The sequence below is a fragment of the Ischnura elegans genome, chromosome 7 (assembly GCF_921293095.1).
Source record: "Ischnura elegans chromosome 7, ioIscEleg1.1, whole genome shotgun sequence".
NCBI lineage: Eukaryota > Metazoa > Arthropoda > Insecta > Odonata > Coenagrionidae > Ischnura > Ischnura elegans.
Window position 1 is genome coordinate 92,305,996 of NC_060252.1, and position 16,003 is coordinate 92,321,998.

The window sequence follows — 16,003 nt, forward strand, 5'->3', positions numbered from 1 at the left end:
CATGAAACCCTGGGTTGGAGAAAAAGGCAGCATGGTAGAGCTCTTGTTTGCCGCTAAAATTCCCATGAAACTGTACAATGAAAAGAGAATGGGAAACACACAGATGGCTTTTTGGTCCTTCTAGTCAATATTCACATCAAAAGGTAGAACCCACCTCTTGTTTGTTGAAATCAATATTCGTGCGGACTGTTCGGTGGTACAGGGGCTGCAAGGGTCGCGCGTTGTTCCCCAGCGGGGCTTTCGTGTTATTCTCTGGACCCTGCATCAACTTCCTGAGCGCGTACAGCTGAGGAAAAAAATACAAGCAGCAATTAGTGCATGAACGAATTTTTTCCGACAAAAATAAGTTTTTCTCACCAGCAAAGACATTTTGGAGATAGTTACCTCAAAAATATTCTGCATAAAATATAGTGATCTTGTTGAAAAAAACACACAGTAAACATTTTCATTCACAACTTCAAGAGAATTCATCACTCCTATTCGACCGGATTTATGGTTTACGCGTTCGTTTATGTCAAAAGGCCGTTGATTTCTTTTTTATTTCTCTTGACCTCAATTTTTTTGATTTTTATCCTCGAAGTGAATGCCAAAGAATGATATCATATGAGATGATGGTATATCTATTCTTTAAAACCTGTTATCCAAGAAGCTAAAAAACAGTAAAAGGCCATTGATAAGTTTGACGCACCTTCCCATTCCACTCTCCCATCAGATAACAAATAACGTAATTATGAATTCAATTGATTCGGCTTTAACTTTGTGAAAATCCATGTTGAAATGAAAAATATAACCTTGGTAACTTTTCACTGGAAAATTATTTATTGGTACGATGTGTTTCGACACTGAGGCGTCATTATCAAGTGCACTAGGTGTTACCAAGTTACCAAGGTTGTATATTTTCATTTCAACGTAATTATTCTCTATAGCATGCTTAATAAACCCTCTCATGTAACTCATTCCGGAACTTCCTTTGCCTTTCCACGCATCAACTTCCCTTTGGACAATTGTTCTCATCAGAATATCGTGTTTCGCAATGTGGCTGATTTCACTACCCCTAAGTTTTAGGATTTTTAAAAAATCTTTCATATCTTCCATTCTTAGGATTCACTCATAACTCACTCGATCCATCTATTTTAAATTCATCATTCATCTGACTCATCATATTCATCTGAAATCCGCTAACTCTTGAATTCTTTGCTACTATCAACGTCGATAAATTGTTCTCCTAAAGAAACATGCTTCCTAAATGGCATCTGATGAACAGTTTTCTTACGTCTATGTTTGTATCCTCATCTATGGTTATATTCTTCTTTTTTCAGAATTCTCTATTCACCTGTGATATTTTACTAAATGTTTCTGTCTTGCTCCGTCCATTGCTGGTTGCCCCGGAAACAAAAGTCGACACTAATTCACTTCTTCAAACGTTTTAGTCCTTGTTTTATGTTTGCCCTTGTCTCTTCTCTATTGCTACACAATAATAAATTATTTCCTTCCTCTAGGTTTTTAGCTGATATCAGGCAATTTTCCTTTCCGATTCAATACTTATTTATCGTAATATTGTTAAAATAATTTTTTTCATGGGAATGGTAGATGTGCCATCTGTAGACCACGCAGTAATTATTCTTTACCCCACTCCATTAAAGCCCATGCTATCATCTTGAAGTTTTCTAAGAAATACAAGTTAAACTATGGTCAAAATGTGCCTTAAGAATTGAAGAAAAAAAATTGCTTCGGTATTATCTCCGATGTATTTTTTTTCAATATAAAGTACAGTTATATTTTAACAAGGCCCTGCTCCCATGTATTTTAAATATATCTTTTCAGATGATAAACTGTTTTGAAAAGCAGTTTGTCTCTAAGAAAGCTAGTGATGTGTCTTCATAAGCCAGAAAACGTATAAAATACTCATTCATTAAATTTTCTCCGCAAATATGAGCATGATGATTAAATTTATCCGATAGAAGAGGATTGATGGAGTGCTAAACATGTTGGATGAGGAGAAAAAACTGTAAATGAGGTACGGAGGAGACTAAAGGCTCAGATCAAGCAAATATTAAGGGTGGAGGAGATAATTAAAAGCAAGTTAGGAGTAGTGGTGTCATGGTGCCAGAACGCGCCGGAAAAGACACAATAGTCAAATAAAATTTTTATCAATTTTGTTGCCACAAAATTCCTAAGATGTACATTCGTAAACAAAACAAAAAAATGTGATGAAATGTAAATAATAACTGGTAGTAGAAACTACACCCAGAGTAATATTTCACTCATAAAAAGTTTAGGAAAGTGCGTTCCAACAATGATAATTTTTCCATGACGTTACTGGTTAGGAGGAATGTTATGTATGCGAGGAATAGAAATAAAAATGGCAGAATTAATCGGTAGTATGCCAGGGCTTGATACGAACTGTAGAGGGATAATCAATAAGGGAAAAAGGGACAGACGGGGCAACATTGTTCAACACAAACCTACCTGAACAGGTAGAATAACTTTAACGGTAATGAAGGAGCATCAAAGGTGGATATAGGTATGTAAGAATTGTCATAAATGGGCATTCTAGTTAAATAGAATCAACGAAAGTTAAAGATCTTTAAAGGTTTTGGTAGGGTACAGTTCCCTTCTTTTCGAGTGGGTTCATTTCACGCGAGAAATACAGTGTGAGGGTTCCCTAACCTATTATTCTTAGTACCTTATCAATGGGCCCCATGATTTGGAATATGCACTTAAATTCAGCTGCCCGTGCGCACTATCACAGGCAGAAAGAGTGAAGAACAAAAAGGTTTTTCTAGTAACCAAGTTATTGGTTGAATTCCATATTTTTTTACGAATAATCGATAAAACAAATAGTTTAACCTGTTAGAGTTATAATAATTTCATTAATTATGTGACACAGTCGAGTTTAAAACCGCAGATAGACGATTATTAAAGGGAATCGAATCCAGGTTCCTCAGTTTAAACCTCAGGAGAGCTACCACCTATTTTGAAAATGCAGATGGAAGACGTATGAGAGAGGCCTTTTAAATAAAAGAGGCGCGAAAAGCGATATGTGGTATGAGCAGAGAGAGAGAGAGAGAGAGAGAGAGAGAGAGAGAGAGAGAGAGAGAGAGAGAGAGAAATGGATCGCATTCATCAATTAATTCATGCTTCCACTTCAATGACTACAATTTCAATACATTAGCGAGATAGAGTTACAAACGAAACTTCTCGGGATGCTGCCACACATATGCATGTGAGAATGATGAAAACGTGATGACCTATATTGCTCGTAAGTAATGATGCTGCGGCATTCTCTCTCCGATTGCATTGGTTCAATGTTCAACCAGTAATTAGATTCAAAAGCAAAAACGTACATTGGAACCCTTCATTTAACTCCTTCAAATCCACATTTATTGATTTGGTCTATGAGCAGATCAAATTGTTATGCTGATTTCAAGGGAGACAAAGCTCAATACAGTGGAATGAAATTTTTTCCCTGAACTAAGAGCTGGGTTTTCTTTCACATTCAAATATCATAAATTCGGAAAGCTATTTCCCTATGCATAAATCAATTGCTAAAGCTGATATCAACTGAATCTATTTATTTCGAGAGGCTATTTACTGTGGGAAATAATATTTTTACAACATTAACATGTAATATAATGATTGGATACAAGAATTATTAGTTCATGTGTCGCATGATCATATTTTGAAATAATTCTGAGAGAGTGAATCAAAAATACGCATAAATTGAGTACTGAGAGCAACTTTCGATGTTTCTCTTATCATAAATAGGGATGATTAATTTATGAAATTAGTATGGAAACTTCTTAGGAAAACGTCTTATTTTTTACTCTTTTTACCAGGTTTACATATATTAACCATAATATTAGATAGCTTGTAGCGCAAAATCAAATTATTACAGGCAGATAAGTAATCAGTCATAAAAAAGGGCTAGAGAATCACATGATGGGCTCGGAGGATATAATGTAGCATACTAAAAGTGGAGAAAGCTAAATGCTAGGTTTCCAGAATTTCTTATTTGAACTATACATCGTTTCCGTAAAAAAAACTGTGTTTATGGTATTATGCAGTAACATTAAAATATGAAAATCATATCATCGACATTTTTCCATATTATTTCTCACAGTGCAAATGATGCAAAAATAATTTCCGAGACTTTAGGGAAAAATATCGGTCCATATATTCCAAAATTTGTAAGCTTTAAAAATAACCTGTACACTCCAACATTCAAGCAATAGCATAGGCCTTAGGTGACTGATTAAGCTCCCATAATAATTAAACACTCTTTTTAGCAATGAGGACTGCAAATGGTTAACTTTTTTTCAAATTTTATATAATCTCTTTGAAGACCATCCTTTCGGTATTCCAGTTTTTCTACAATAATATTCTCCATTCAATGACGAAGTAGAGTTTTTGCTGTGAAAAGTTGTTGGAGAAAATGCATTCTATTTATTCAGGGCCATATATGTCCAAATTGATCGAAAAATGAATAAATTTATTTAATTAGTTCAAAATAATGGCGAGAACGACTTTAAACAAATGCTATTCATTAATTACTTTTTCTGCATAAATAACAGTATAAATGGTAATAAGTCCTTAATTTAAAATACTGCTATACAGACAGTATTCCCTGAAAAAATTAACCGAATATAAGCCTTGACCCTCGCATTATCTCTCCTTTTTATAACAGCTAAATATCAATTGAATTTCACGTGATGAATCTTAGGATATCCTATATAACTTTACTTCTTACAGAGTGTTATTAGTGTTATTCTCGTGGAATCCTAGCGCTTCAACAAAATTAGAACCATTGAAAATTTTCATTTCATTAACTGGCTCTTTCAGTTAATTACCATGTTTATGCCATGGAATAGAAAGAATTTTACGCAATCGCTTGCGAATTGAAAATAGGTAAATAAATTACACTACCTTGCATGAGTGTTCTTATTCAATAGATCTAATTGATTTGAATTTACTTTATTACTGACGCAAAAGTGTCTTAGCAAGAGTATGAGTCAAAGGAGTATGAGTACTTTACATCAAGAATTTAAGTGTAAAAATGAGAACTGTATACTTAGGCAAAGAGGAGGGTAGCATTTTAAACATTGATATTTCGCTCGACCTCTTAGTTCTTTCCGTCGAATCTTCCCCTTCCTTGTTAGCGTGGGTGGGGCCTCGTCGATGGGGATCTTTCTTCAATTTATTTAGGGCTCTAGATCACCCTTTTTGCATGGTCGCGTTACCCTTTGAACGCAATGAATCCATGCCATTCCCCTCCTGCTCGTAGAGCATTCTCATTTTCTCACGGCTACTACATAACACCAAGTTCTTTCTCCCCACGAAGGAAGGGAAGGAGGTTTCCTTACACCCCATCAAGACCAAAAATCTCCGAAAGCCAAGCGGAGGCGATGGACTCGCAATGCCCCCTGCACTTCTTTTTTCTTTGTTTTCCCAAATGTGGGGGTGGGAGAGTGGGGTAGGTTGCTAAGAGCGGAGTCGTTAAGGGCGCGAGAAGGGGTTGGGGGTGTAGGGGGAGGGAGGGGAGGGGAAATGTTGGAGGGGGAAAATGTGGCGAGAGCAGAACGAGGCCTGGTGTGAGATGGCGTCGGTGGGGTGGGGTTTGAAAAGAACGAAACCCCATTTCCTTTAAATTATCTTCGCTTCCGCCTTTTTGAACTTTCAGTTTTCTCTGAAAATGGCTCTCTCTCTCTCCTTCTGTATCTCTCTAACCCCACACTCCTTATATCCATACCCCTTCCTCTCAGCTTCTCATAAATTGCCTCCACTTCCCCTTGGTCCCCTCCTCCCTCCATTAACCACCCCCGCTCACAGGCCATTATCATCTTCCTCGAACCACCCCTCTCTCCACACGCCCTTCCTCATGCAACCCCTACCCCTCTCAGACGATCTACCATCGTCTAACATTCAGACCAGGGACCGTCCCGTTCTCGACTCTAAAGTCTACATTGGTATCACCAACATCCGATAGTTCCTTGGCTCGACTTTAAAGACAGGTAGGTATTATACCGATGGGTTCATGCAAAATGAAAACATTTTGTAGATAAAACAAAATATTAAGTATACTCATAATATAAAGTCATTCCTCTAGCAGTGGCGGATCCAGGATAGGGCTTAGGGGGGGACTAAGTGGGGGTTGAAATTCCAGCAGCAGTGGGGGTCAGGAAAAATCGCCATTCTATGTAGTGTAAATTGGATACCCAAGGGGGGGCTATAGCCCCTCTCCATAGATCCACCACTGGTCTCTAAAATTGCCAAAAAATGTTGCAAAAGGATTTTACTATAAGAAAGCGCAGATTTTTATATCTGAGTCGTTCGCACAAAACGACTATTTAAACCCAAGTTTATTTATACTACTTTGGAAACTTCAAATAAGCCTAAATGTATGTTTCTCCCATCGTATTGAGTTCGAGAATTGTAAAATTTCATCCCATAGTTTTTCTATAAATGCTTAAGGAATAATATAATATAGAATAGATCTTTTTTTGAGTATGATCTGGAGTGCAGCTGCTTTACGGCGCTAATACATGGGCACGGAAGGAAGAGGACGAGAGAAGACTGGTATGTCCTTCGATATGTGATCATTCAGGAGAATGAAGAAGATGAAGGAAACTGCAAGAATGAGTGACGACGTAGTACAGTTCGTTGAAGGTGAGAAGGTGGAATTTGCAGTTGAGGTAAGGAGGAAATAGAAGGTTCAGATCGAGCAATGCAGGAAGGGATACCGAAAACTATACTGAAGGGAAGAATGTTAGGTAAACGGGAGAGGAGACGTAGATAATAAGATTCATGAATGGAACCAAAGGGTGATAGATGCGGAATGTTATCATTACGTACTTTAAGTAAATTACTTTGAGTACCAAAAAGTAATTCTGGAAAGGCCAATAATCAAATCAGGTATTCCTCATGTGATACATGACTTTGCGTCTATTTTCGTAATAATCTCTTTAAGCGAAATTCATGCCTAGTCCTTCCGTGATGGCAATATTTCATCGCCATCGCCCTTAACGGTATTTCCTATTCAGCAGCTGTGTTTCCTTCCGAACCTTTTAAGCACGAAAAAGATTCGCGGCTTCCAGCGCTCGTGGAGTTGTACGAAATGTGGAATCCAGAAACTTCCGAGGATATGAGGAGAGGGTGCTGGTGATAACAGTGGAAATTAATGGCTTGGCGGTCAAAAGACCTATTAATGCTACTGCATTAGCACTTTTCCCCAGAATAATCACTTGACACAGTTATTTCGTCTACACCTTTTTATGGAGTTACATAAATCAGTAACTAAAATATGCAACAAATTTGCCAAGGTTTTGCCACATGAGGCAAGGTTCTTTTGAAAGCATAAAATTTTTAACTGTGAAATGTTTTCTATATTTCATCATAATTATTTTAATACGTATTATCAATTTCTAAAATTCTGCATTTATTTTCTGCCGAAGGGGAACTTGCATGGGTTGTCGATTGCTATAAAAACTATTTTAAACAGGTAAAATCGATATATTAGCCTGCAAAAATACCTAAAGTTTCCATTTCCATTCATCATCAAAAGTCATGAAAAATTGACTTTAAAATCGAGAAAAGTTTCTCTGAGCCGACCACTGCGCGAAGATACCCGAGCTCTGCCGAAGCAAAGCGTGACGTCATATGTGCCTAAAGTGCCGTCGGGAGTCAGGAAATACTCTGAGCGCATGCTGTAAACATTGTTTTGAAGGATGATTTAGCCGCTCATCGCCACTTGTGTATGTGCTGTTATTCTTGGTTAAGTTTTCCTATTGCAATTGTGCCACGATTAATACTTGGGATATTAAAAATGCGAAATTGGGATGATAAAGTACAAGCGTTTCACTTCGTATGTCTCAGTCATCATAAAATTGGATGATAACGTTGGCACTCGTTCGAATAGTACACCTGAAATTCATCTACATCTACATACGACCCCGCAAGCTACCTAAAGGACGTATGGCAAGTGGTATTAGGACACCAGAAATTGGTGCCACGATCCTTATGGAATTTGTTATGACAAATTATTGCTATTCGTCGGCGAAAAAGCGAGATGTAAAAGAAACTTGAAATACTGGAGGATAACGATCATAAGCTTACTAGCCTCGCTATTGAATTTGGCAACACCGTATTAGCGGAGAAGGTAGGCATATCCGTCCTACGGTGGTCCGAATCTCTACCTGCTGAAAATTTATCGCGAATAATTAGATGAAGAGTCTTAATCACAGAAAAAAACACTTAACTCTTGTGTAAAACAAGTAATCTGTTTCTCTGAATTCTTTTCAAGTGCGAAGAGGGGTTTGGAAAGCTAATGCCAATTGAAAGGGCACAAAAAATCACTTTTTTTAATTACGAAAAAAACTTTTAAGTGAATATCAATGAAAAGCATTCGACAGTTAAAGAAACACGAGAACTTATTTTTTTTAAACTTTTATTGCATGACAATGCGAAGGAGTTTCGCCATTTAATTGGTTTTACGAAATCGAATTCACAGCAAAACACTCTCCACATAATTTACATGTGAGATCACGAATCGGTTCCACTGCCAACGCACACACAAGCTACAACCTATTTCAATAATATAGGTAAATCCATAAACGATATACTAGAACATTCCATAAAAATATAATGGGAAATAGGCAAATAAAACTATCAAAAACTGGAAGTCACTACCATTCTTATATTCATCGCGCACAACTTACAATAACAGAGCTCATTATGATGAAAGCGGCTATTTATATACTGATTAAAACCTTAAATTAGCCCCTGCAAGTGACATTTTCTCACAACTATTCGTTGATATAATAGAAAAACAAACTTCACACACAGTTTTGATCTTAATAGCTAGTGAATATCATTTTTTGCGGTGAACAACGGAGGAGGAAACGCCACTGACAATTTTTACATTACTGTTGGACATTTATCGATAGGGTAATAGCACTTTTTACAATTCAATTACGATGGAATCCTGATAATCACAACTCTTGGTCGATATTTTTTAACCTTGACAAATTTTATGCATTACAACCACTGGCACTGTGATTATTAGTTGTAGCTTAATGAGAGTTGTCACGTTGAAAATAACACTATTTTGGCAAAAATTATGTTCCTAGAAATATCCAATCAGCGAGCAAAAGTTGCATTGACTGGAATTCACCTTATAATACAAGCACAGGTAGTCCTAAACGAAAACAATTGTTATAATTACATATTTATATTAGATGTCGTCGATAACATCAACTCACAATTAACGCATCCCCTTTTCAACGGCCGTGGCTAAAACTCTTACAACGATGATATATAGGTATTATAAAATTTTTGGTTTAACTCCTCCAGTTTTATATTTTATGCCCTTACTCACATATTAATTTTATAATTAATACGAAATATGAGGGCTTCCGAGCCTCTACCGTTGGATAATTTGCTTTAACTTGAAAATAATCAACACGTCTCACAAACGAAGCTCTCATAACTGCTGGCAACTATTACAAAAAATCACAACAATTGTGTGGTTTCGGCACCTATGTCGTCATCGAGGCTTTGTCACCAGTGGCTTGGGGGGTTAGGGATTTTTTGGCGCCCTTTTCAAAAGGAAACTCAGATTTACATGCGGTTTTCTTTTTATTCAGAAAATAATTTTCTGTCCACCTGCAAAATAAAAAAAAAACATGCAAGTTCCCCATTATTATTTTGATATAAATCTTCTGAGGTAAGAATGATAATCCATTCTCACACTGCATAAAGTTAATTCTACCTGATTCTCTGACAATATCCTACAACTTGCAGGAAAGAAAAATTGTCATAAAATTGTACGGAAACGAATTCAGTGCAAGAAAATATATTATTTGTAATAATTCAATATGCCGCACCTTTGTTGCTTTACAGTACCTATCTCATAGTTTCTTACAAAGAGCAGTTAACGATGAGTTTCCAGGAAATTGACAAAATGTACAAGGTATATAATCAATATTTGTTTAAAAAAATGAAATCCTCAATCTATGAATTGCAATGAAATTATCTATTATTAAGTTGTACGTTTAAACGTTACCACAAATAAAAATAGTAATACATTTTATGATGCATTCCTGGATATATTTTTTGTAATCTATTTTGCGATGGTAAATCAACTTCAACCGAAAAACAGTCAAGTAGTTGGACCAGCACAGAGAGAGAGCTTCATTCAGTAAATCTCACCATTGTAGCGATGCTGATAAAACCTCTTCTGAAAAAAAAACAATTTAATACTATGTAACATAACATAAACAAGCCACCATATTGTTTTTATATAATTTAAAACTGACAATGGTAGTGAGGGACGGGGGATTGTTGTGAAGGAAAACGGGGAGTTGTGTATAGAGAGTTGAAGGAGGCAGACGTGTTTAAAGGCAGGATCGGGAGAGGCACTAAGAAAGGTGGCGGTGTAGCAGAGAAAGGAAGAGAAAGCAGAGAAGGGGAGGCGCCTACGAGAGGAGAAGAGAGCGGGAGGAGGGGAATATAGCGGAACACAGGATCCACGCTGATGCAGTTCATGGCGGTGGTTCAGAAGAGTGGTGGTGGTAGATATAAATGGAATTGTGATATCATGGTGGCTTTTGATGTTGGTTTTATGCTCTAAGTTTGAAAATATAGAGTTTGTTTAGAATTGTATAGGAATTATTTGTTTAAAAAAGCAGCGAAGATTTTAAAAAGTTACAACTATGACAGTTTAACTTCAGGTGAAGGATAAGCAGTAAAAAAGTATCTTGGGAGTGTGAAAAAATAAAAACAAATTTGAACGAGTGCTCAGGTAAATACCTAAGTGGCAATCTTTATAGGTTCAAGTACCGGCCAAACCGGTGGAGTATTTTTCAAAGTTGAGAAATAAGGCTTGCCCATTTCGCTTTTAACCAAAATTTGCCGAGTTAAGGATTAAGAACCTGGAGAGAAAGCGCCCAATGGATCTTCCAAGATTTTGTTCTAATTGTGGCCAAACTAATGTAAATGGCATTTAACTCTTCTAATGGCGATAGTATGTACGGCAATGGTAACAATAAAAATAATCATGACCTTATAGCTCATACAAAATTAGAATCCTGGAAAATTAGTGGTAGACAATTATGATAATCAGAAACTACGCCTGGTGACGCATAATAGGTTTCGTAGCTGTTGATGAAAGCAGCAGTATGCATTTAAGTATCAGCTGTAGTGCTCAAATCCGTGACTTGACGAAGAATACACAGCAGGATTTGATCTGAGGAATGGATAATACTGGGTCATGCCACTAGTGGAGAATGGGGATGAATTGTGAAGAGAAATAAAAGATAACAATAAATCTCTTCCGCAAGTAAACTCATCTAACTTGAATTTTGGCGGTTTGATAAATTAGCTCCCCTTTGTTTTTTGCTCAAAGGAGTAAAGGAAGCCATAATCATATCCACAGCCATTAAAGGCCAAAATTAGCACGTGCCATATTAACATGTGGAATGCTTAATGCGTGCCGCTGCGGGTTCGCAAAACGACCGCTTGACCGTTTGGCGGCGCCACCATTCCTCTCTATTTATGCAGCCCAGAACGAATCAGGATAATTAGCCGTTATCACGCGAGTGATTCCGCTGTGATTCGCAAAACGAATTAATTCCGCTGCGCTTTTGTTCCAGCTCCACTCAACATCCTCGCGAATCATCCCACACACATATATACTTACTTATATGTATATTATATAATATATATGTGCTCACTCTCTTTCCACTCCCCCATCAGCGCGCGTTATGTCGTGAACAACAAGCAGAAATAATAAAAAAAGACGCGAGGTGCTCAAAAAGGTGGATAAATGTTTGCTTGCTCGCCAATATTGCATAAAATAGAATGTTTTGACGTGCAACACAGCGCCTGAATTCGTCGAAGCGGAGAGCCAATCCCCCTCCATGTGTGATGTCTCTCTGTATTATTTACTTTTTTTCCTTTCTTTCTTATTTTGCCTCCATGAAAGTGACGCGAAGTAATAAATGAAAGGGTGGGTGGGAGTTGTTAGAGATCAAAGAGGGGAAAGTTGTGGGGAGGGGGAGGAGAAAGGTGGAAGGGGTGAATGTGAAGCAGACTGTGAAACTTGACTGAGCATGGGTCGAAGGCAACAGACGCGAGCACACGAGGGGACAGATGATAGAATCAATGGTCACTCCCTGAAATGGCCCTTTTGCCTTTGACAGAAATATCCGCCTGCACCGGGAGGGCATTATTAATATGCAACCCGAGCCGTCTCGACCCAGGCGAGCTGTCTTCCAGATGGACTGCGCACAGCAAAAGGCGATTTCCACATAAAGGAATAACCTTAAATGTTCAAAAAAGATTAAGAGGAGGTAGTCTATTTTCTATGCTTTAATTTTCGCAATATTTCCATTCCTAACTGAACATTATGTAAGTTAAATGCATTGAATATTCTGGACGAAAACGATTAAAAAATTTACCAAAACTGAAACCTGAAAAATATAACATTAATATGACTTGGCAACGATAATCAATTCAGTTATTTTAGGCATGGGGGGCGATAAAAATTTCCTAAACTTTTCAAAGGTAACTTCCCGACGGGCGGGATAAATACCATTCCTACATGAAGGGCTGAAGGGAAACATTTTTGGTTTTTGTTTTGCATGCAAACATTATAAACCATCCAATTGCAATTATTGGCCATAACTGTCTTAATTTCAGTGCGATAAAGTACCGTCATTCATTGAAAATAAAAATATTAAATTCACATGATTCAAATTTAAAACCGATGATTTTAATATTTAGAATTGATGAAATTTCTGAACATTTTCAAGCATTAGTACTGTCTGCAATTGCCTATTATTTTACCTTTCGTATTCTATCGATTCTTGCTAGCTTGCGAACATGATATCAAGTGCAATGACCATTCAGCAATATAACTATTCAAATTCCGAAAAAATTAAACTTTACCATACTTAAATTTTTAAACTATCGTAAGCTTTCAAACGAAAATTAATCAATAAATTCTAAATATTTATAGTATAATATCTATTACCATTTTTTTATTAATACTATTATATTATGGTAAAAATATTATATATATATTTTTTAATGAGTAAATTATAGTCTACAATTGTGCAGCTATGCATGCATGTAGTATTCAACCCAATTTTAATTTTACACGAGTAATTACATCGTAATTTCATTTGGAAATTACTGTCGCGGGTAATAAATGTCCGAATGTAAAAGGTATTCCGTTTTGGCCAATAAATTTATTAAATATTTATGGCTATTGAAATGAAAACCATGCATGTATTTGTGGATCATACAGAATAAACCATTTCATACGGCTATATATCCTATCACGTGGTGGGGAGAAAATGATTTCTAAATGACGCTTAGAAGAGACACTGTGAATTGTTTAACAATAAAAAATGTGATATATTTATTTGAAATACTTACGAATTTTAGTCTTAAGTGCGCTTTTTTGATAAAATTCACATCTCAGCTGTGAAAGGTGGTGATTGCTTATTAACTGCCATGGGAAAAACTTTTCCCGACCAGTAATCAAGGATACAAAACTTTGAATTTCCACCGAGCAGACTGCTATACTAAATTTGACATTAGGTTTTTAAAGTATAATGGTACATTTTAACAATGGGTTTCCACAAAAGTGGTTGTGTTTTTGGTAGTCATCAACGATGGAAACTCAAGGAAGACAGGGATACAAGGAAGTGAATCCCGTAGCTGAACATCATACTGTCGCTAAATATTTCCTTATTGTTAGTAATAATTATGTCCCTTTTAAATTTACTGATGGGAGCGGTTATAGTCCTATGGTAGACTTAAACTATTGATCAAAGAGTTTTAAGTTCAACTCCCGTATCTACAAAAAGTTTTGAAGTTACCATCACTAATACAAAATAAAACTTCGGGTTGAGTCACTGAGGGAGTGAAATTATCCATATTGAAAGCGGTAAAATTAATTATAACTTCCGCGAGGGAAATTTATCAACGTTGGTAATCGAGCAACAAGCTTTGACTATCTAAGAACTCGCGATCTACTAAGCCGTCCTAGTAAATCCTTGCCTTGTAAATTATAGTCTCAATTGTGTGGTACTCTTCACAGCTTCCTTGTCTCGCGAATGTAAGCCGTTACATTACGAACATAGAAAGCTTTTTTTTCAAGGGAATATATGTTAAGCATAACGAGTGTTAATGCAGGACACTGAATTATGAGAGGTATGGTCAATTTCTGTTGTCATTGTTTTGCATGTTGGAGAGGTTGTAGGCTACTGGGATTAAAGAATGAGCAAATTTCACTTATTTTGATTAAAAAAAACAGAAATTGATGATGCAAGCAGGCTCGATCTGGCTTTTTTAATCACTGAAAAAGGTTTTAAAATTAGGTAAGGTGAAGCGTAAAATTTTTAAAATATCAATGATTTTTTTATCACGTAAAATTTTTCGAAAAACTAATGTATCTAAAAATTGATGTAATATCGTAAAATTCCATGGTTCAAATTTTGACGAGACAAATTGAGAACACTAACGCCGTTGCATCTGAGCAAAGAGCAAATTGCTAGAATTGCATGCTATAAAAATGAACATCAAGGGATAAGAGTGACTCTAAGGGAAATGTGTGAGAAAAATATTTGAACGTGTATGCTCACAAAAACATTTCTCTCAGTACCGCTAAAAATACTTGAAAAAAATATTTATATAGCGTGCACATAAAAGGTAGAAGTTGACAGGAAATACGTGCACTGATATTCTTTCAGATTTTTTTAAATTCCACAGTAGTTCAGCCTTTCTGCAATGAATAGACATTAATCTTATCCATAAGAAAAACGCATCTCCCAGCAATATGAGAAAACTTATTCTCTATCACGACTGCTGCAAAATATTTGTCAGTCATTAGCAAGTTTAGAATTAGAATTTTAGTACCAACTGCCGCAGAGAATCCGAATGTGTATAGGTGTCAGTTGTAGCAACCTCAATGACCGTAAAAATAAACTTGCATTCCCTTCGTTCAACTAATAGTACGAATTGCTGATGAAAAGCATTTTGAATCGTGTATCAAAATATATTTCTATTTTCTTATATTTATAAAACCCTACTACTACTCCGCTCTCGAAGTCTTAATACGAAGTTTTCTTAAATTTCCATTTTCAAAATATAAACGTAAATGCTATATATTTTAAAAGTTTCACCATATATATAGTACAACTATCCTCGCGATAAGAATCAATAGGAAATTTCACCATATATATAGTACAACTATCCTCGCGATAAGAATCAATAGGAAATTTAAAAAATATATTATGAAATAAGGAGCAATGATATATTATAATATATCTTACGAATATTTCTCGGGTTTGCAGCCAGGTTAATGCTTGTATAAAAGCATTAACCCTCTGCAAACCCGAGAAATATTCGTCAGAAGTATTCACTAGGAAAAATTAAAATCGTTTATTATTATATTTAGTTGAGCACAGAGAACTAATGTGCTGCATAAAAATAACTACATCCACCACAGGACATCAAGCTAAAGACCTTGTATTCCTTGACTCACTGCTTGGTCCTCCTTTTTAATCTGAAACTTTTCCTTTTCCGCTCCCGGATTTATGAAAATGCTAATCCACACGAAAAGAATTTCCTCCAGAAGAGGGAGAGACGAAAAAAGAAGGAGGAAAAACCGAATCGACAAATCATTGCGAGGAAATCCGAGCCTGCTGAGGTCATGAAATAGATCGCTCCTTGTTTTTTTCCCCTCCTTTCGCACGATCTTTTTTTTTCTCCCTCTCCCGACACAGATCCCATCCATTTCTACGCCATTAAGCGAAACACACGGGGACCGACTACAACAGCGCCGCCGCGGACTCCCGGTGAAACAACGGAAAATGGGGGAGAGAGGTTGGGGAGGTGGATAAGGTCCGGAATGAGCAGGACGACGAAAGAGGGGATGAAATCTTAATGCTCTCGCGGACTGAGGGTGAACATTAGGGGGTGGATGGGAGGAGGTGCG

General features: G+C 36.6%; 1 protein-coding gene across 1 annotated transcript in view; it reads right to left on the reverse strand.

Annotated features, from left to right (window-relative positions):
* LOC124162248 (carbonic anhydrase-related protein 10) overlaps positions 1-16,003 on the reverse strand; it is a 653,815-nt gene that overhangs the window by 30,086 nt on the left and 607,726 nt on the right. Inside the window, exon 8 of the mRNA XM_046538715.1 lies at positions 155-286. Within this exon, the coding sequence (XP_046394671.1) occupies positions 155-286 (132 nt within the window). The remainder of the gene's footprint in view (positions 1-154; positions 287-16,003) is intronic.